This window comes from Carassius carassius, chromosome 39 (assembly GCF_963082965.1).
Source record: "Carassius carassius chromosome 39, fCarCar2.1, whole genome shotgun sequence".
Taxonomy (NCBI): domain Eukaryota; kingdom Metazoa; phylum Chordata; class Actinopteri; order Cypriniformes; family Cyprinidae; genus Carassius; species Carassius carassius.
In genome coordinates, this window is record NC_081793.1 from 7,410,429 (window position 1) to 7,434,187 (window position 23,759).

At 37.4% G+C, this 23,759-nt stretch overlaps 1 protein-coding gene and 1 pseudogene across 1 annotated transcript in view; one reads left to right on the forward strand and one right to left on the reverse strand.

Moving 5' to 3' along the window:
• LOC132121008 (BTB/POZ domain-containing protein 16-like) overlaps window positions 1-4,269 on the reverse strand; it is a 39,294-nt pseudogene extending 35,025 nt beyond the window's left edge.
• A 506-nt stretch (window positions 4,270-4,775) lies between these two features.
• LOC132121321 (wings apart-like protein homolog) overlaps window positions 4,776-23,759 on the forward strand; it is an 89,421-nt gene continuing 70,437 nt past the window's right edge. Inside the window, exons 1-2 of the mRNA XM_059530613.1 lie at window positions 4,776-5,055; window positions 8,477-8,964. Coding sequence (XP_059386596.1) covers window positions 8,499-8,964 — 466 coding nt within the window. The 5' untranslated portion in view covers window positions 4,776-5,055; window positions 8,477-8,498. The remainder of the gene's footprint in view (window positions 5,056-8,476; window positions 8,965-23,759) is intronic.

Sequence of the window (23,759 nt, forward strand, 5' to 3'; positions counted from 1 at the left end):
GTCAGTCGGACCAGCTGTTCGTGTGCTTGGTGGATGTAATAAGGGACGTGCTGTTTCAAAACAGAGACTTTCTCACTGGATCGTGGATGCTATCGAATGCCAGGGGAAGGATTATCCCCTCAACATCAGAGTTCATTCTGCGAGGACAATATAAATGCTTCCTGATGGGCCTGGTCTAGAGGTATGTCTGTCCAGTATTTATGTTTTGCTGCTGGCTGGTCTTCCCAGAACACAATTGCCAGGTTTTACAAGCTGGATGTACCCTCTGTAGCGTCACATGTACTTTCGGTGAGTATTCATTCTGTTATAACCAGCTATACAGTAGTTACCATGGCTGCTAAATCTGTGTTATGGTTTAAATGGTTTATGCAGTAGTCACCGCAAACGCCGTCGACTCTGTTTAACTCTCATGCTTGAGTGCTTATTGCGTTGTGTCTGCCCTGGTTAGTGTAGACTTCGATTTATTGCTTGAAGTTATACATTTTTTGTTAGGGTCGGAGCATATGTCTCATTGGCCTAGATCCGCCTATCAGATGCAAGCACTCTTAGCGACACGGCCATTGGCTAGAACTGTCTTGCTTATGTGTGGGGGTGATTGACTTCCGTTCAGGGCTTATCTTCACTGCTCTCACGGCGGGATTTTATACAGTTCCCATATACGTCTAAGCTGACGTAATGTTGAGTTACCGCCTCGAGAGGGAACGTCTCTGGTTACTATCGTAACCTCGGTTCCCTGAGAGGCTGGAACGAGACATTACGTTAGCCGCCGTGGTCGCTGTTTGATCAGCTGTGCTAGCGTTCAGTCGTGATTCTGACGTAATTTTCGCGCCCATGCATTTTATACTGCCCGCTGACCTGTCAGTATTTGCATGCTTCGCGTCAATTGGCCAGCTGTCCCCAGCTGGCATTAGCCAATAAGATTTCAGTGAAAGTGGAGAAGGGAAGAGTTCCCATATACGTCTTAGCTGACGTAATGTCTCGTTCCCGCCTCTCAGGGAACTGAGGTTACGATAGTAACCGGAGACGTTTTCACTGTCATAAAAACGTAACGAGTTCTGATTGGGCCAGCGGTTCCTGTGTTGTGATTCGACAGCAGCTGAGGGCACGCTGCCCTCCTGGAAACGTGATTGGGCTAGTTTTGAGAAGCAAGTGGGCAGGAGCATGTGCTGGAGATGTACTTCTAATCACAGGAGCGTTTTTACTGTATAGATGCGCATGAAAATCGCATTCGATTTTTTTGCACAGCCCTAACATCTCGTTAACAAAGCTAAACAGCGTTGCCCTTTGTGTAATAAGTTACAGAAACTGTTAAACGCACCAATTTAAATAATAAAATACACCGGTTGTGGTCCATAAACAACGCCTTCTCCAGACAAAGAGGGAACTGCTCCATCTTTCAGGAATAATCTTTGTGCGAATCCGGCATTAAACTGATTGAGATTGAGAAAGCTTTCCTCAGCAAGCTGTCCTCAGCAAAATGTGCTGCACATAGTTTTACATGTGGAGTATAATTTTCGGGAACCGAGTTAAACATAAATTGTAACCATTAATCTCCAAGTACAGAGTCCCTGGGAAGGCCGAACAAAGATGACTCCGAGATGAAAATAACAGCATTTTGACGACATGGCGACAAACACAAACGCAGCTCTTCCTCCTTCTCCATCGGAGTGCAACAAGGCCATGCCCCCCTGTTTGTGTGTTCATGTGGGCGGAGGTTAGTCAAAAACCTGTTTTAGTGACGTCATTACTGCAGGAACTAGAGGGATGTAGTCCAAACGGGTCGTTTTTTTTTGTAGGTGAATTCTGTTAAATAAAATATCTCGCTTGGCATTGAACTTTGAGCTTTAGAATTTTACAGATATTATTTATAATCTAACAACAAATTTACACACTAACTAAAGTTTAAAACATGGGGTCACAAAGAACGGGACCTTTAAATAATTCAAAAAACATCGGAATCCATGCAGTTTTTTCCTGCTTACACGTTCACCGGTCATATCCGATCTGTGCCACATGAGAGGAAAAAAATCGGAATTGGGTCACTTGAACCATGCAGTGTAAATGGGGCCTTACATTAACTGTTCCCTCCTGGTGGAATGACCTGCCCAACTCAATCCGAGCAGTCCTTAGCCATCTTCATCTTCAACAGCTAAAAACACACTTCTTCCATCTTCATTTGATCGTTTAACTCTAACACTCTCTATTCTAATTCTAAGAAGAAGAAGAACAAAAACACTACAAAAAACAGGACCCTCAAACACTTGCACACTCTTTTGTTTTCCTATTCCATCTTCTTGTTTTCTTTTTATTTACTATAAAGAATGACTGTCGAACACTAGCATTTTCAATTCTTTTTCTATTCTTTGGACTTTTTATTTTCATTAAAAAATAACCTCTAACACTAGCGTTCCCAATTATTTTTCTATTCTATCTACTTGTTATTGCTACATGTAGGCCTACTGAGATAGACTGGGACTTGTCACAGTACTTACATATTATTGCCCTTTTGTTGGTTTTGATTGCCTCTGTTGTCCTCATTTGTAAGTCGCTTTGGATAAATGCGTCTGCTAGATGTATATGTATATTAAATGTAATTATCGTTATCGATAAGATTCCAGAAATTATCGAGATATCAGATTTGGTCAACCCCTACAATAGAAAGCATTAATTTGCAATGCTATTTCACAATATGAGCGTTTTAACGGTAATAGCTCTAAGCACATGAATGCACTCTTGGTAAGTCTTGGAGACTTCATTAACAGCATTTAAAAAATCGTGATGTTTCTGTACATGACACTTCGTATTGTGGGAGGAGACTGGCCAGCAACCAGTTTCAGGTGTAGATGGTTAGTTCTATCATTAAGATCGCATAAAGGGTTCTTGCAGCAATAGGTGGTGGTTTTTCTGCAGTTCTGGCGTGTGTCTGTTGTGCTCAACGTGCAGCCTCCGTACCCTTTCATAGGTATGTTTTATTTGTTAGTTTGGGTTGTTTGCATGAAGTTTCCAACTGCTCCTTGATGGTGAAATTCCATCTTTGTTATTTTCTTCTTTTAGGCTGATTATTTAAGAGGTTTATTCTCTGTCTGGGAAATGAGGCAGACAAACATTTATTGCTGCGGTACCTTCAATGGGCTGATGGCCGTGTTGGAATGCTGAATAACGGTAAACGCAGTATATACACTTTAAGACCGATCATTTATGAGTTTGATGCAATTAATATATAAATGTATTTGTTGTGGTAATCTGTTCTCTTGTTTCATAGTACCTTTTATCAATCATGTTTGGGGATTGAGAGCTGAGATTGGGTAACTGTTGCAGTTGTACTTTCGCTGAAGTAGGTTTTGTTTTGTTGTTTTAAATCGTGGGCTGCATTGATGTGTATTAACATGCATGTCTCTATTGTTAAAGGGGCAGACCAGCCACTGTTTCTTGTATATTTTAGATTTGTATTGTGGTTTGTTATTGTTATTTGATATTGATTTTGATCTTAAATGTTATTTGTCATTTGTTTTGTTTTCTTTGGTACTGCTCTCCTCTTTTGTGTGTTCCAGTGGTCAGAGGCTTTGTACAGGGCCGGGCCTGCATCTACACTAGACCTCCTTCGGTGTGGGTGATTTGGGTGGTGTGACACTGCTGTGTGGTGTGTACTGGAAGTTGGCACTGAAATAGTGACTTAAAGGTTACTACTAATTTGCAGTGTATGCTGTGGGGTTTCTTCTGTCTTCTGTCTCTTACAGGTGGTAGGAAGTCCACAAGAGCCGGCCCGACCCTCTTGCAGTCTTGAGGAGAGCCAATTCCAACTTCTGTGAATGTTATTAACAGTTTTTAACATTTGATGGTTCTATTGGAACAAAATTGTTACCCTTTGTTACAAACTACATTTGTTGTCCATAATCCGTATTGTGACCCCTAGAGGGCTCCTGCCTTAAATAAGGAGGTGGCGTAGTCCGCTTATATTTACTACACTACAGTATGCATTATCACATTAACACACCTTGTGCGAGGTCTGAATGGCATATTTCTGCTGGATAAGTGACTCCCCTGGATGTGCATTCCTTTTAAATCCAAATACTTTCACTGGCGGTGACTGACAGTCCACATAAACAAATTTAAACGCTAAAGATGTTTAATAAGTATAGTGTTGTTTCTCACTACATTCTGAATAAAATGAATCCTAAAACAAACCAGACAGTTACGTTACTGTACAGGTGGATGAAGAGTAAAAGAAACTTAGCGATAGAGTTTATGGCCCATGTCTGCTTGTTGACAGGTCCTCCAGTTGCTAGGAAACACGAGTCACTTGACTTGATCCACTAGTGCCAGATGACACATATTAATATTTTCCTGACCAAAACAAAGCGAAGAAAATGTTACACAAACAAACGAAAATATTCACTTCTGGCCTAAAATGTTGACAATGCTAAACTGCTATTTATTTCATTAAGTTGTTCTCATCTGCAAGTCGCTTTGGATAAAAGCGTCTTCTAAATGAATAAATGTAAATGTAAGTTATATTACTAATTACTAGACATTTGTACTTACCAAAGATTAAAATCGAACATAATTTCACGTGTAGGCCGTATATCGTTTTCTTTTAAACATTATTTCATTAATTTCCATAACTTATAATCAACAAGTTCCTACAATTCCCATAGTTCAGTGAGAAATACGTGACGCCCATCGCGTTCAAGTTCAAGACCAACCAATTACACGCTTCGAAAATCGTCTGACGTAAGCACTGCGCGGCCCTTGATTGGTCAACATTTTTACGCCTGTGCCTCGACGCTATTGTCGTGACGCGAAAACGCGAGGGAGGAGGAACGCGAATGGAGGCCGTTGGTGATACAGAGCAGAAACAATCGAGGGATAATTATATGATTAAAACTTAAATAAAAAGTCTGTAAATCTTTATATTCCTTTATATCGAAACTCATATCTCAGATACACGTAAAACTGTGTTGTTGGATCTGGAGAAGCAGTGCTTGTCAGTATTAAGTGTTTGTTTATAGTGTTGGTGGAGCTCAGAGGCCCGGATTCACTCTCTTCACTAACCAGGCGAGTGTTTAACTTCTTTTGGTCCTGCTGTGGGTTCAGTACTTTTGAAGATTTCAAAATATGCATTTTAACCATACAGTGAATTAATTTTAATGCCGAATGTAAGAGTACGTTTGATAGCATTGCCTGATTAGCCTGCTAGCTTTTTAATGCTAATTCTCTGGCTAGTCCATTAGCCGTTAGCATGGGTATCTTGTTTTTATCATCTGAGCTGGATTTTAGACACCTTTTTTATTTTAATCCAAGTAAATAAGTTGTTTTAACGTCTTATTTGCTTAGCGAAGGGAAGAAAGTTGCAAATAGAAAGGCAAACAAGTGAACCCGTACACTTATTAGCATTGGCTAATGTTCATACTAGCATGTAGCATTTTTAGTTTATTGCTGTTTTTTGAGGGAAAGTAGCTGTGTTTGCAGTAAATTCGTTTAAAATTATAGCAGAATATTTGTTAAGTGTTTTTGGGGTTGTTCAGTTGGCATTAGCTAGGTTGCAAGCCAGTAAATGGCAAAAATTATTATGATGGTAATACCATGGTATTGAATGATTGCTATCTTAGTATTCAGTGGCATTTTCTTGGTACTTCAACGAATGCGATAAAATCCTTGGTAGTTCTTTTGTGCCGTTTTAGTAGTCAGGATCTTGGAACTTTTATTATTTGTTGTTGATATATGAATTCATATATATTTATATATATATATATATATATATATATATATATATATTATAATATAATATAATCTTATAAAGATATATTATAATAAGTATTATTTTTTATATCGTTAGTTTTCGATTAGTTGTTTTGTTTTTTATGTAGGGCAAAAGTGATTTTAAAACCTATTTATTTCGTTTTTTTGTGATGGCTTTGTGTGCAAACAGTGTTAAATGGAATTGTAGCATACATTTTGTTTAATAATATGGGGGTTTGAACTGCTGGCACTTGCTAGGTTGCAAACCAATTAAGTACTCAAATAATCATGGTGGTTATAACATGGCTATGAATGATTGCCATATTAATGTGGCATAGCATTTGCTTTAAGGAATAGAGGTATGCAGCCTTTGTCTAAAATCTGTGGTAGTGTTGTTAAATTAGTCAGGATCTTGAAAATTGCACTGTGTAAAATTAAAATTTGCAGAACATTTAAACACACACACACAGCCCATCCAAGATGTAGATGAGGTTGTTTCTTTATTAGAACAGATTTGGAGATATTTAGCAGTCATTCATTCGTCAAATCATTTGCTCTTCAGTGGATCCTCTGCAGTAAATGGGTTCCATCGGAATGAGATTCCAAACAGCTGATAAAACAATAAAAAGCAAAACAATCACAATTAATAATCAACACTACTCCAGTCGATCAATTAGTGTTTTTTTAAGTGAAAATCAGTCTGTTTGTGAGGAACAAATTAATTAATAAGACATTTGTTTACTTAAAACCACTGCTTATGGCTTAAATCAGGGGTTCTCAAAGTTTTGATAGGTGAGGGCCAATTTAGGAACCCAACATTGAACTGAGGGCCGCCAAAGGGGCGGGGGAGAAAAAGAAAAAAAAACTGAAGAGAAAATCCCATTTGAAATAATTTTAATGACCGGGTTGCATCTCTACGGTTTAAATTTATTGCAATAAACACATTTTAATTTATAACTGAGGCTAAACCTGGCAAAACTTGTGAAAATCTTGAAAAATTGCAATTCAAACAAAATCCCTGGCATTTTCTACCCTCAACAGACAAATTTGGGATATAACAGTCCTGTGTGCAGTCCATTTCAAGTACAAACTTATTAAGAACAAACAGTCTCAGTGTGCCTTGCTTCTTATCAGCATAGGCACCCTTAGTTTCTCAACTCATGTGTGAAGACATGAATTCATAAATACAAGCCTGGGATTCCTTTGCAAGGATCACTGGAATCATTTCAGTCCAGTTTAAAATTCAGCAATCAATTCTAAATTTCATTTTCCCAGATCTGTCTCAACCACAGTTCCTAATCAACAACCCCCCCCCCCCCACCACCCGCTGTTTATCAGGATACAGCTGAATTACAGCGTTCCCCCAAACTAAACCCCCTTTAGAATCAATAATCAGCATCCCGACAAACACACGCGATTCACACGAGAAAACACTTGAGCGGCATCTCTCATGCCATAAATCATTTTTGTTGTATGTTCTTGTTTATCTGTCATCGTTATTTATAATTTAACCCTGAGACTGTGCTCAAGTGAGGATCTGCCAAAAAAAAAAAATTATCGTAGGTTTTATGATTGGTATCATAATGGCGTTTTATATTGAAGTCCTTGCGCATTGCAATTACCTTCTTGCAGATCAGGCAAACGACTTTATCCGACCCATGAGGTTCGACAAAGTAATCGTTTGTCCATTTATCTTGAAACTGCCTTTTCTCCTCGCTAAAATGACGTTTTTTTCTCGAAGGGCCTGGCTATCGCTCCATCATCTCCATCGAACCATTCCGTTGAGGCCTTCTGGGAGTGAGGTCAAGTGCGATCGGTCGGACCACACCTGTAATTACCGCTTATGCCTATAGATGCCGCTAAACACCACTAAACGGAGATTATTTTTTTCAAAGCAATGTACAGTTTTAACAGTTTTACAAATGTTATCAGATGCTATCGCGGGCCGCCAGAAATGTTGGCGGCCCGCGGGCCGCACTTTGAGAACCAATGGCTTAAATAGTCTTCTAAAAAGCACTTTATCTATATTACTTTCTTCAAAGGATGTTTTAGCTCTGTCTGGGAAGAAATATGCAAAGATTAAGGCCTATTTATAAGCGAAAATAGTTCAGAACAGTTTTAAACAAATGATGTTGGATTTTGATGTGAGAGCACAACAGGGGACTTTTTCACTCTAGAAAATTTTATTATGGCAGAACAGTATTTTGGCCTGAAGCGATTGTTTAAAGTTTAAAAGCCTTAATTAAAAAAGCCTTAAAAATGATGTATTAAAAACGCACTATTTTGAATCTCTCAAGACAATAATTGATCATGTGGAGTCACATGGATTCTGATGTTTATCAGCAGTTTGAACACTCATTCTGATGACACCCGTTCACTGCAGAGGAGCTATTGTGGACAAGTGATCCAAAATTTCTCCAAACCTGTTATAATGAAGAAATAAAAAAATCATGAATGGTAAACTGTCAGCACGTGTGTATGTATGTGTGTGTGTGCAAACCTGTTTCCCGCTCTTTATCAGCACAGAAATGCAAGTAGTTGTCAGGTTTGAATGAGTTTAGGGATGCATCTGGTTTATAATGACTAGCCCCATGGCCTTTCACCCATGTAGAATGCATAATACTGGTGAATTTATTCATTATGAACAGATGAAACTTGAGGCAAATTGTTAATAGCCAACATTTGATTACAAAACAGCCAGTGAATTATTATTGTAACAGTTTATGATCTTTCACAGGGAATATGAGACCGATTCCACAATGACATCTAGATTTGGAAAAACATACAGCCGAAGAGGAGGCGATGGGACCTCCAAGTTTGATGAGGTGTTGTCCAATAAAAGAGCCACGCTCAGCACCAAATGGGGTGAGACGACTTACAAAGCCAAGGTTGGAGCAAAGAGGCCTGGTTTGAAGACCGAGGTGACAGATCAGACCAAGAGGTCCAAGGTCTCGGACGGTGATGGCTCCGAGGATCCATTTGGATTTGACAGTGACGACGAATCCAGGCCTGTCACATCTCGTAGTGTAACCCAGCCTAAACCCAAGGTGACATCCACAGGGGTATCCCAGGCCAGCCTAACACTGGAGCCCAACAGCAGGGTGAACCAGCCCGCCAGCGTAGAGGCCGTGGCACCCAGCAGGGCCTCCTTTGCTCTCAGTGCTGAGAGAAGTGCTCACAAAGTGCCAGAGGACCCTGGAAAAATGTTTAACACCTCTACTAAAGGTATGTTTTCAAATAGCCCCCCCCCCCTTCAAAATGTACAGTGTAGTTGTTTTAATGTTTAAACATACCTGGTTTGTTCCAGCATCCCCGCATTAATCAGTTGTTGTTATATGATGTCAAGTAACCTTTATTTTTATAGCGCTTTACATAATACTGATTGTGTTAAAGCAGCTTTACAGTAACAAACAGGAAAATAGTTTGTCAAAAATGCAAGAAGACAATAACAGAGTAATTTTTCCAGCTAAAGTCAGTAAATGCTGTCTTGAGTCTTTCAGGTGTTTTAAGGGAAGCAACTGTGTGCTTACCACATCATATAGACCTGCCCTAGATAGGTTTTTTGTGGTCTTTTACTTGCCTGAAACATTTGAGCAAGCAACTTTAATTTACTGAAATTACTTCTATTTATATTTATTACTTATATTTATTAAGTTTGACTTTGCAGTTCATGTTAAGCATTAAGTACATCATCAAAGGAAGCATATACTAGGGATGCATCGATCCGATACTTGCATTTTCACCAGTACACTGAACCGAGAAGCATTTCTGTCGGACGTTTCAGATTCGAGAACCGAGGAGCTGATGATACTGCGCATGCGTGATTCAGCGTGAAGCAGACTGACACAAAGCGCGTCTGAACCGAACTGATTTTTTTGGTGATTTATTCTGAACTGATTCTGTGCTAATGTTATGGTCTCTGTCCACTGGAATGCCATCGCTTTTAATTTAAAACGGGTTATTTAAAACAATTACTTATCAAACAGATAGAATTAGAAATAAAGGCCTGTGTAGTGACTTCGTAGGAAGAAAGGAAGAGGACAAGGGGTCGGATGGACTGCTGACAATGTTTTTAATAAAACAAAGTAATTTTTACAAACACCAATGGTGACTTTTATTCTGACACTCGCAGACTCTTATCGGCAAACACTTCTGGTTAACTCCTTCCGATGGTCAGCAGTCCCATCTCTCTCTCGACTGCTTCTGTCTCTCCTGCCGTTTTATACTCTCTCCACGCCTATTCCTGAAACCTGATCGTTTCCGCCCAAACCACTCACTTACCGTTCGTCTCCTGATTCTCTCTCCCGCTGCAGACTTCGCTAATCCACGCCCCCCCCCTGCCACAGCCTGCCTCTAATAAAAGCCTGTTACCTTCTGCAGTTCAGGTAAATAAAGGCCCCGGCTTTTATTTGAGGAATTACGGTATTACTATTTTAGCAGTCTTAAGTCTTAATGCTACTACTGCTAATACATATTAATTAATCTTTATTTTTAAAGGAATAATCACAGTTGTTTTCTTTTTTTAATTTTAACAGTAAACCTCTGTTTTGCTGCACTTTGTTTGCCAAAAAATAAAAGGGTTTAATTTTCATTTGATTAGGATAAATTAAAATAATGTTTTATGCCTTTATCTGATTACCAGAAAAAAACAAGAATAACATTTTATACGGCCCTATTATTGTTCAAAAAAAGGACCCTATACATTTAAAAAAAAAAAAAAAGGTTTAAAATACAGTCCCGTGGTTCTTAATTTGTTTTCTATTAATTCACCATTTGTAAACTGATGTTTACTGTTATTTTTTTTTTTGAAATATCAGTAATTTTTATTAAAACTATATTCACTGAATGTAATAAAAAAAAAAAGGAGAATCGAATCGAGAGCTTGAGAATCAAAATCGAAATGGGACATCCGAATCGATACCCAGCTCTATTTAACACTCAAACGAGCGACGATCAGGTCAACAGAGAAGTATGAAAATTATACATTGAATTAAAACAAAAACTGCACTGGTATCGGATACTCAGAATTTTTGATATTGGATCAATTCTGAAAAAATGGTATCGTTGCATCCCTGGCATATACATTATCATCACCAAAGTGATGTCACACGTTAATTTGCATATTAATGCATCATAGTGTCAGTCAGACAAGTTTTGGCACTTCAGATCTATTCTGTGAACTGTCACATACTGTAATGCAACTGAATGCCCCATAAAGCCGTTCCAGTTTACATATTTTCTGTTGTCATACATAGAACAAGTATAAATAGTGACTAAACATGACCCATTAATACTACATGTTAACCAGGAGTCACTCTACTCCTTAAATCCTGATTTATAATCTGTAAAATCAACATGCATCTACACTAAACAGCGACTATATGATGGTTTTAGCTATATTACTTGTTTGTCTCATGCAGCGCACTTCCTGCATCTGAGAAACAAACTGTATACTAACAGATGAACGATGTTCAATTTTATAAGCCCAAACAGTCAGTAAGTTACAGATGCTTGGAAGAGCTGTTTTGTGCTCATTTATTGATGAGTCTGCTGCGGTACGGCCAACTGAATGCACAGCTTCTCTGCACAAAATAGGCACAGAGAGAGGTGATACAGCACCAGTAAAGTCTTCAAGTCTTCAATTCTTCAACGTAAACTGAATGAGAAGTTGCAAATCAATCATTGAGTTGTCCTAAAACAATTAGCTTGACATTGTAGATACGAATGGATTCTCATGCTTGGGTGGATATATGAAAAAAACTTCCTGCTCATACCCAACAAAATGCAAAAAACTAACCGTCACACTTCAGTTTCCTATTTGTGTTGTAAGGAGGGAAAAGAAATGTTGAAGTGAATGTGGGTGGAATTTCACATGCATGTTGCTGTAGGGATGTTGGTTGTAGCAGTTCAGACCAGAGATAAACTGACTCATCAATCATTTTTTTATTTAAAAAAAATAATCATTCATGTTTGTCACAAAACTTATTTGAGGGAATCTGCTGCCATGAGTGCTGTAAATGCTCAGGACAGCAGCGCTACAGGCTGTAGACTTGTGTAAGACCCTGCTTAATATCACAGTAATGGATACGGTGGACTGACTCTTATAACAACACCCTAGAGCTCCCAGCAGCCCAAGAAATTAAAATCTTTAATTGACCCAAACTCTATTTTACATTTCTTCTGCATAATTGGTTTTTCAAATCGGTACTCCTCCAGGGTCTTGCAAATAATTTGGCTGACTAAGTAATCAATGAGGTGAAGTTTTCAGAACACTGACACCCGTCAGCGGCAATGTTAATACGAAGAGAACACTTAGACGGCGATGGAGCGAGGCATCTGGACAGGCTCCTGTGAGCTGTTTATCTAATTTAGAAACTCAGCACACAGAACTCATCACCTTGCCTGTAACCACTAAGGGTCTCTTATGATAATGCATGCTGATGAGTGGCTCTCACTAAGACACTTTTTGTTGATCCTATGCATATTGCTTGTATCAATCCATTATCTAGCAAAAAGTAGATGTTTGTTCATATTGTTCTCTAGACAGCAAAACAAAACTCGTTGAATCAAAGAGGAATTTGTACATGGACAATAACTATAAGATTATAGTTTTAATAATCATTCTAATTTTATGAGAATAAAGAAGGCCATGCCACAGCTATAACAATAAAAACACAGAGGAACGATATTGCTTGAATCACTTATATTTGTTTTTGCAGCTGACGAATAGGGATGTCACGATTCATTCAGCTCACGATGCAAGTCATGATACTGATTTCATGATACGATTTTCTCACAATTTTCTTTAAAAAAATTAAATTTTCTAAACACAAATGTAAGAAATGCATTACTGAAGCATGTTACAAAGTAGGGCTGTGCAATATGGACAAAAAAAACCTATCATGATTTGATCAATTTTGCGATTTCGATTTTAATCACGATTTTGACACACAGACATGCTTTACAGTCATAAATGCATTCAGTATAAATTTGAAACATATTTCCGAAAGAGAACCAATGAGAGCTTTATCAAAAAGTTGTAACATGTCTCTAGAACAGACATAAGTCAAAATAATCACTAAGTAAAGATGTCAAACAAAATGTCTAGACATATGGCAAAAAATAATAATAATAAAATAAAATAAAACCCGTGGTCAGGGATTTATTTATTTTTTGCCATGCATTGATGATAAAGCTTACTGTAGCGATGCCTCAGGTGTTATATGTTTTGCCCAATATATTTATTGCCCAAGGTTCACACGTACTCCGTCTGCAGTGCGTATACAGTAAGTTATGTGTACACTGTTCAGAAGCAGCAACGAGAGTGCATTATTGTAAGGAGAATGCACATTAAAATCATGCGCGCGCGAATCTATCCGCTGGCACGCAGATTTTCTTTGCTCTGTTAACAAAACCAGATGCGCGTGCGCAGATCATATTAAATCTTTTCGCACCTTTCTATTTATAACTTTTTCTCTTTTTACTGCGTGCAGTGTGAACGTTCTGCTCCGTTAACATGGGTTCGAGGAAAAAAAAAAAAAGGCTACGCATCACAGACAGTGTGTGAACCTGGAGTTAGGCATATGCCCAGTCTGCTCTGTTCTCGCGCTCCACTTAGGCGTGCTGCATCCTGATTGGTTCAGTTAACTTACTGCGGGAGGCCGGGCCACCGAAAATCGTGCTATAAAGCGATTTAGAAATCGCGCACACTCAAATCGCGATTTTATTTTGATTTCGATTAATCGCACAGCCCTATTACAAAGACTGAAATATGTAGTACTTAAAGGTCCCGTTTTTCATGCTTTTTTTTGAGGCTTTGATTGTGTTTACAGTGTGCAATATAACATGTGTTCATGTTTCGCATGTAAAAAAACACAGTATTTTTCAAACAATTCACCTATCTGTATACCGCTGTTTTCACTGTCATAAGAACGGGCTGATGACTTCCTTGTTCTATGAAGTCCCTCCTTCAGAAATACGTAACGAGTTCTGATTGGGCCAGCGGTTCCTGTGTTGTGATTCGACAGCAGCTGAACGCGCGCTGCCCTCCTGGAAACGCGATTGGACTAGTTTTGAGAAGCAAGTGGGCAGGATTTGTTTTGAAAACTGCTGGAGATGTACTTATAATCACTGACGAGATGCGCATGAAAATCGCATTTGATTTTTTGCACAGCCCTAACATCTAGTTAACAAAGCTAAACAGCGTTGCCCTTTGTGTAATAAGTTACAGAAACCGTTAAATGCACCAACTTAAATAATAAAATGCACTTACCGGTTGTGATCCATAAACAACGCCTTCTCCAGACAAAGAGGGAACTGCTCCATCTTTTTAAAAAATAATCTTTGTGCAAATAAGGGCTGTAGCTATCGAATATTTTAGTAATCCAGTATTCTACCAAAAATTCCATCGATTAATCGAGTAATCGGATAAAATGTGTTTTTGCTTAATTAAAGTGCAATATTAATTATGCAAGAGAAAATAAGACTCCTGGGTCTCTTAAAATGAACAACTAAGTTTCCTTTTTCAGAATTTTAATTTTTTAATTTTTTAAATGCATAGAATGCAATGCATACATCAAAAATAAACATTTAATTAATACCCATTGTTTCTCTGTCTGTACTTGTACTGTGAACGATGACAATAAAGTTGACAGATGAATTAAGTGCCTTTTAGTTGGGGTTTTAAATAAAGCATTTTCTGAGATGCACATTAAACATTAAACACCTAAAACATTAATTTAATTTATCTTTTAATTATTGAAAATTAAGCAAACTAAACTAAACTGGACTTTTATTTTGAAGGGTTGACGTACCTTTACAATTCTGTGTATGTGATGTGACGCTAGTTTTACTCAAATCAAGCGGTCCAATGCTCATGAAGTGACTGTCAGAGCAGTTCTGGAGATGGTTGTTCATGTGTTCACGTCTTATTTAGTGAGACAGCAGACGCTGAAATCACCACGAGCGTCACGCGCGCTTTAGTGTGTGTGATAAAGGAAGACGTGCTTCTGCTCCATTCATTAACATAGACACGTGGAACATGCAGGATTCATATTTAAATAGACTGTTCCGGCTTAATACAGGTCCTTCTCAAAAAATTAGCATATTGTGATAAAGTTCATTATTTTCCTTAATGTAATGATAAAAATTAAACTTTCATATATTTTAGATTCATTGCACACCAACTGAAATATTTCAGGTCTTTTTATTGTTTTAATACTGATGATTTTATACTGATACTGATACTGATTTTGGCATACAGCTCATGAAAACCCAAAATTCCTATCTCAAAAAATTTGCATATCATGAACAGGTTCTCTAAACGAGCTATTAACCTAATAATCTGAATCAACTAATTAACTCTAAACACCTGCAAAAGATTCCTGAGGCTTTTAAAAACTCCCAGCCTGGTTCATTACTCAAAACCGCAATCATGGGTAAGACTGCCGACCTGACTGCTGTCCAGAAGTCCGTCATTGACACCCTCAAGCAAGAGGGTAAGACACAAAGAAATTTCTGAACGAATAGGCTGTTCCCAGCGTGCTGTATCAAGGCACCTCAGTGGGAAAGTGTGGCAAAAAACGCTGCACAATGAGAAGAGGTGACCGGACCCTGAGGAAGATTGTGGAGAAGGACCGATTCCAGACCTTGGGGGACCTGCGGAAGCAGTGGACTGAGTCTGGAGTAGAAACATCCAGAGCCACCGTGCACAGTCGTGTGCAGGAAATGGGCTACAGATGCCGCATTCCCCAGGTCAAGCCACTTTTGAACCAGAAACAGCGGCAGAAGCGCCTGACCTGGGCTACAGAGAAGCAGCACTGGACTTTTGGACAAATTTTGCATGTCATTCGGAAATCAAGGTGCCAGAGTCTGGAGGAAGACTGAGGAGAAGGAAATGCCAAAATACCTGAAGTCCAGTGTCAAGTACCCACAGTCAGTGATGGTCTGGGGTGCCATGTCCGCTGCTGGTGTTGGTCCACTGTGTTTTATCAAGGGCAGGGTCAATGCAGCTAGCTATCAGGAGATTTTGGAGCATTTCATGCTTCCATCTGCTGAAAAACTTTATGGAGATGAAGATTTCGTTTTTCAGCAAGACCTGGCACCTGCTCACAGTGCCAAAACCACTGGTAAATGGTTTACTGACCATGGTATTACTGTGCTCAATTGGGCTGCCAACTCTCCAGACCTGAACCCCATAGAGAATCTGTGGGATATTGTTAAGAGAAAGTTGAGAGACGCAAGACCCAAAACTCTGGATGAGCTTAAGGCCGCTATCGAAGCATCCTGGGCCTCCATAACACCTCAGCAGTGCCACAGGCTGATTGCCTCCATGCCACGCCACATTGAAGCAGTCATTTCTGCAAAAGGATTCCCGACCAAGTATTGAGTGCATAACTGAACATAATTATTTGAAGGTTGACTTTTTTTTTGTATTAAAAACACTTTTCTTTTATTGGTCGGATGAAATATGCTAATTCTTTGAGATAGGAATTTTGGGTTTTCATGAGCTGTATGCCAAAATCATCAGTATTAAAACAATAAAACAATAAAACTGAAATATTTCAGTTGGTGTGCAATGAATGTAAAATATATGAAAGTTTAATTTTTATCATTACATTATGGAAAATAATGAACTTTATCACAATATGCTAATTTTTTGAGAAGGACCTGTATTTACAGATATTAGTCCTCTAGTGCGAATCCGGCATTAAACTGATTGAGATTGAGGAAGATCGCTGTCCTCAGCAAAATCTGCTGCACATAGTTTTACATGTGGATTATAATTTTCGGGAACCGAGTTAAACATAAATTGTAACCATTAATCTCAAAGTACAGCGTCCCTGGGAAGCCCAAACAAAGGTGATGGACTCCGAGATGAGAATAACAGCGTTTCGACGACATGGCGACAAACACAAACCCAGCTAATCCTCTTCTCTGTCAGAGAGCAAAAAAAGCCACGCCCCCTTTTTTGTGTATTGATGTGGGTGGAGGTTAGTCAAAAACTGTTTTAGTGACGTAGTTCCTGCAGGAACTAGAGGGATGTAGTCCAAACGGGTCGTTTTTTGTAGGCGAATTCTGTTAAATAAAATATCTCGCTTGGCATTGAACTTTGAGCTTTAGAATTTTACAGATATTATTTATACTCTAACAACAACATTACACACTAACTCAAGTTTAAAACATGGGATCACGAAGAACGGGACCTTTAATTGTGGAGTTAGACTGTTCACCATTTTCGTGTTTAGTATTTTTTGGCCGGGCTAAAATTATGACACTGTGACACAATGGAGCCACTGAGCATGGCCTCTCCCATAACACTATAATAAGAGATGTGTTCAACTCGAAGAAGACCGATCAGTGTGTGACATCAAAGTACAGTGAGAGTTACAGTATAGAGAGCAGACTGCTCCTTGCTTTCGAATAGCTCTTGCAGTACTTTGATATCATACGCTGATCATTCTGCTTCAAGTCGAACACACTTAGAGTGCATTAGCATAAGTTGTTTGACCACTTAATCGTGAGTTACTGTCATTATCGTTAGTTACTACAGCCTACTATTTGCTAGCTAGCTTTGCCTTCGTCACGTAAATGCATAATACCTGGGCGATAATTTACAAAACGGCTTGTTCTTCTTATTTACATTTATTTGAATTTGACAGATGAGAGAGATGGCAGCTTTCCCGCAAGTGTGGTTTCAGCACCACCAGAAGACACGCCCCCCCAGCATTTAAGACCAGGGAATGTTGCTTATTTTTTCAAGATTTTGATACCTTATTTTATTTACTTGGCTTTTTTTTATCATTTAGAGCTTGAGCATTTGATGCAGTAGACAACAACAACAACAACTGCAGCCCACTTAGAATCAACAAAATATTATGATGCGTTGGTTTGGACTATAATATCGGTATAGTTATGGTTGTAGTGGCTTTGGGCGAATTAATTTAGAATTTTTTTTTTTTATGTCTGAAAGACTTTTTTGCTAAGAACTACTGCGAAGGAGCTCCCATTCTCAGTCTTCATATATTTAAGTTACTGTCTCTGTTTAATAAATTGGAGAGAACTGTTAAACAAAGTCAACTGTGTATGAAGTATTATAGCGTTTTATAGTTTTAGATAGGCAAATGCCGGTTAAAGAAAACGGTTCACCAGTCCTTTTGTGCTCGGCGTAATGGCGTCGTTGGCGATTATTGCAAGCCTTCGGTTTACCCACGCTCATAACATTAGCACAGAATCAGTTTAGAATCAATCACCAAAAGAATCAGTTCGGTTCAGACGCTCTGTGTGTCGGTTTGCTTCATGCTGAATCACACATGCGCAGTATCATCAGCTCTTCGGTTCTCGAATCAGACGCGTCTGACAGAAACGCTTCTTGACTCGTGAACGAGTCATTATCTGGCTCGGCTCGGTGTTCATCTTCAGTTCTTTTTTCACAGCAGTTCAGTCAGTGTACTGTTTGAGTAAATGAATTACTCTGGGATATTGTGTTTAAGTTTGCCATAGAGAGAGAGAGAGAGAGAGGTTTTTTTTACAAATTTAATTTATATTGAAAATCACACTGAAATCAACTTTTTAATTGAACGTTGGAGTATTTATTAGACACAGTATTATTTATTTACTTTTATTATTGCTATGTTTTAATTATGTGCCTTTTGTAATCTTTAATTTAAAAATAAAAAAGTAACATCCCGTCTCCTTTATCACATCTTATTCCTCATGACCTGCACACTGGGCAACCTGTCACTCATGAGCAGTGTTGGGTAAGTTACTCAAAAAAAGTAATTCACCACAAATTACTAATTCTTTAAAATTGTAATTTGATTACATTACTGATTTCTGCATTTAAAAAGTAATCAGATTACTAATTACTTTACTTTGAAGTTTACTTTTCAAGTTATCAAACCTAGAAAATACACTACAAAGAGAAACTCCTAGTTCTTTCATTAATTTAATAATGAAAAAATACATGAGTAGCCTATTATTTTTTATAGCCTACACTCCCAATATCTACAAAACTTTTTTTTTTTTTTGTAAAGTGCATAAAACAAATAGGGTGTGCTTTCTGCATTGTCTCTGTGAATATCTTCTGAAATTAGTCACTAAAATGAATAACAATGACCTGAGAAATTCAGTATATCTAGAAAGCTTGAAGGGTTTATTAAATTAAGTCATGACGAAAAACAAATATAATAATCCGTATGAAACCAACGCGTGGTACAATCTTTCCCATCTGAGCCTATAATGTGTCCGCGCGATATAAGATAATCATCTACGGGAAACAATGCTTGAGATGTAAATGTCCACATCACCTCCGTCTACAAAGATTGATTCAAGTTCATCTCAGCATTTTTGGAAGAAGACGTGAGGAATAAGCCTTGAATTGTGATGCCGATGTGGCTTAATGCAGCATATGATCTCATTCTAATGAATCATTTATTTTTACTTCAGTGTTACTGTGGCGTACACTTGTACACATTCACTTTCTGAAACTATAATGCCAGACTAAAATATGTAGAGTGCAACATTTTAAAATATGAAAGGTAATAAAAACATCTTCAAAGTAGTCCATGTGACATCAGAGGGTCAGTTAGAATTTGTTGAAACATCGAAAATACATTTTGGTCCAAAAATAGCAACTACTACTTTATTCAGCATTGTTTTCTCTTCCAGGTCTGTTGCGAGAGAGTTCAAAACACTGCAGTTTGTGATATCCGGTTCGCGAACGAATCACTCGATGTAACCGGATCTTCTTGAACTAGTTCACTAAATCGAATTGAATCGTTTGAAATGGTTCGCGTCTCCAAAACGCATTAATCCACAAATGACTTAAGCTGTTAACTTTTTTAATGTGGCTGACACTCCCTCAGAGTTCAAACAAACCAAAATCCCGGAGTAATTCATTTACTCAGTACACTGACTGAACTGCTGTGAAGAGAGAACTGAAGGTGAACACAGAGCAAATAACGAACAAAAGATTGACTCGTCTTACGGGTTTTGGAACGACAATTCAAAATATTGTTTGTTTTGATGCCTTTTGCAAGACATTGCATTGTTTCATACTTTTCATCTTCAGAAAGATCTTTCTTCTTCACCATATTTCATGAGAACTGTGAATAGCTTAATAATGTGGAACAACCTCTTTAAGTAGTGTTTCCATTTATTTAAGACATGGCAAACTATTGACCAAACCAGTCTGAGATGGATACCAGTTACCTGAAATGATGTGAAAAACAACACAAACAAAAATCTGACTCTTTATTGTACTGAAATCCTAGTGATACGTCACTTGCATAATAATTTTGAACACAGTGTAATATAAAATTATTAATATTCTTATTATAATTGTTTGTCTTCCTAAAACACCAGTGTGAATTTAGACAAAAATGCTGTATCACAACAAAAATGGTAGTTGAGGTAAAAAAAAGTTAAGGTTGAGTTAAAGTTGAGTCACCAACTTTTTTCTTAGTTAAATTTTACACTGTAAAAATGAGTTTACATTAATTTTGATCTCTCAAGGTGCACTAGACAGTTGAATTAAACCTTAAAATGTTCAACATTTTCTTCCAGTCGCGCAAGCCCCCGGACCCCCCTACAGGGACCCAGGTCCACCTACCACAGGCTCACAAAAAATCTGGTTGGAAACACTGATTTAATAAAATGTTATTATCGGTGGTAATCAAGTGAAGGCATTATACACCGACAATTTAATCTTTCAAAATGTAATCAAATTAAACTAACTTTTTTCTTTTTTGCCAATCAAAGTGCTGCACACCAATTTTTTTATAAATCATGGGAGAAAAATAGTGTTATTCCTGAAAATATAAAGCTTTAAAAATTGTATTATTATCTTGAAATACATTATACTGTATAATAGTAATGTGTTTCTGCCCAATTCAAGTTTGAATTGTGTGTTTCTGCCAAAAGTGTGTTTCTGCCAAAAACCGAATTTTGTTTTGACCGATTGTCTTGAAAACCTTATTAGTTCCTGTGTGCGTGTGCTATGACGAGTTTTATCAAATTAAATAGTGAAACGCACAAAGAATATGTTGACTTAATATTTAAAAAGCAGTCTTTCTGCACTTTAATTTTCACAGACATTATTCCATATCACAATTTGATTCATTGTGCAGTCTACTTGTGATTTATCGCTGTATCATGTTATTAAGCATTTGCATAGTTCACTACTGTTTAACATTGTTGCATTGCCAACCCCTTTTAAAAAATGAATGCCTTCTGCTGCCCTATTCGAAATGCTTCGTATGAGTACTCTGACTTGACGTTTTTATACATTACACAGACTTTAATTCAGATGTGTTTATAGGTCTGTTACATAAACCCATTTTCAACAAAGATTTGAACAGAATTCAGTCTTTGGAGAGTGATGTCGTTTTTTAACGTCGATGTCGATTTAACGGTCATTTGAATGAGGTTTTACAAAAGTCAAGATGTTTGAGGTGATTGTGATGGCCTAATTTGTCTTTCACCTCTTCACACTATAATGAATAGGGTAATGTTCTGAATTACCAACGTGGTGATATAACCGAAATTGTGTAAGTGTCGTTGTGTAATAGATGGTTTTTAGGCCTAACAGCCTTTCTGCAAAACTGACTTCCTTTGCCATGGAGCTCAATGGGGGTATTGTATGTTGGGGACCTTTCTCCAAAGCTGCCATTAAATTTTGTCCTGTCTTCTAGTTCACAATAGATATACTTAATTGTGGTTATTTGTGTAATGGAGAATATGTACAGTAATGGAAAAATGGTAAATGGCGAGTGTTGTCTGCTAGACTATAATGTAGACAGTGTTATGACTGCAGACATGTGATTATTGCTCTGATGTCTACAAGTGTTCATATCGTCTTCTGGCCTGTGTTTGGCTAATCTCTGGATCAGAGATCAGAGAAAATTGATGGACTAAGTCTGTCTTTGACACTTGGTTCACTAGTTTTAAACCTATAGAAAATGTGTAGAACTTCTAACTCCAGTAAAATTAGTGATTTAGGGGGAGTTTTTATTTTGCATAAAACTTGTGTTGGCTTTCATGTTTTCAGAATATATAGTTTAACGCTCAATGATTAATCATATTTTCATTTTGATCAGGGTTTTCACTTAGGTTCACCCAGGTTTTCTTGCATTGGTACCAAACCTCCATAAGATTTCAAGAGTTGGGCTGCCAGATGTCAAAAGATTTAGAGGTTTTTTTTTTTTAACTCTTAAATGGATACATTTTTCTATTTTACTTCATCACAACAACCTGGCAAATGTGCTCTGGAAAAAAAAAGAAACCCTAATGATTTGAAAAAACCTACATACATGGAGTTTAGAGATCAGCATTATTATTTTCTGCTAAATGGAAAGTGTAATACAGCCAGTCTGCATTTCTTCACAAGGCTGTTTGTTTTTTCCTGTGACTAAATCTGTGTGCAGAGCTTCTTAGTGATGACCTATAATAAATCCAAACATGAATCTCGACTTTATTGTTTGCATTTGTGGTTGCTGAACAAATGCACTTATGCAACCACTGAATTTTACTGTTTTAGCTTTTTGAGAGAAGGTTTTAAGTTTTGCCAATTTATATAATGTAGAGAGTGTGGAAATGTATATGATAAATACAGTAAATCAAGAAAACTAGATGAAGTAAAACGAACTCTTCTAATTGAATTGACGTTCCCTATGTGTGCTTGCATGAAATAGCAATAGTTTAGAATACATTTTCAAATCAGTCGTAACCACTATCGTGGAGTCATAATAGTCATTTTTCTGGAGCTAATATTATGACAAAATGATCTGAATTTGAATTGTGTAAATTTGAATTATTTGCAAGTGTAATATAACAAAATTGAATTTTAGGTGGTAGTTTAAATAGTTCTGAATTAGATTTTTTTTAAACGAATATTTAACATTTGAAATGTAACAAATTGAAATGTTTTTATAGATGAATTTTATAGACATGTATTTTCAAACAGCTAGTTTTTTTGTTCTGAATTCTTATACTGCAAATATTCAGTTTAAAATTTAAAATTCAGATTCGAAGTTTTCAAGATGAAGAAATTCGTAACTTCAAATTCATTTTTCTAAAATTCAATGTCAAAAATTCAAACTCAAAAATTCAGATCTTACAGAAAGTAGGTCACAGGTCATCCACAGGGAAGAGTAGATGATCTCCGAAAAGTCGAACAGAGCATTTTGGCCAATTGGGGACTGCGTAAGATTTCCAGCGCGAACGTGGTGGTGGTTCAAGAGGTTGCCACTCTTTGACTCTGATCATGAATCGCCCGGTGTTGTGTAATATTTGGTTCCTGTGAAAAACTGTTCCCTTGGGTGGAGTTAACATGAATATTCATTAGTTACCTAATTATGGGCGCGTCCTTGAAACAACGTGCAAACGAATGGAACTGAAAATATCAGTGCACGCTCGTCAAAACTCTATTTGTTTTAATGGATTATTTTGAACAGGTAACGAAGTGTCAATGTTAAGCGTTAATTAGCATTAACTGCAACAGTGCCAAAACAATGGATAGTTTGTGTAATATGATAAATTGTCTTTCATGTTTTGCTTGATTGATTACAGACACACAGAAAAACAATCAATAAGCTAATTTAACCTATTTATCTAATACAGTTTTTACTGTTTGGTGTATTTCGCTTTTTATAGATTTCATTTGTTGGGCTTTGTTTTTAATAGTTTGCTTTGATTAGACTTCCCGGTTGTCATTGGAGAGAGACTAGTACAATTTGTATACCATATTTTCCGCACTATAAGGCGCACCTTTAATGAATTTATATTTAAATGAACAGTCTTTTTAAAATGGACACATTTTTCTTTATTGCATTGCATGAGTTAAGTCAAATACAGAGCTTAACAGTTTAGACAACCTGAGAAAGAACTACTACTAATAATAATGAATATCATAAGCATACATTGCATACATTGTGTCTGTTCTTTGACCATAGGCACTGAAAAACAACTTCATCATGTCATGTTTAAGAATAGTGAATAGTGATCCATTGTGTAAATAATTT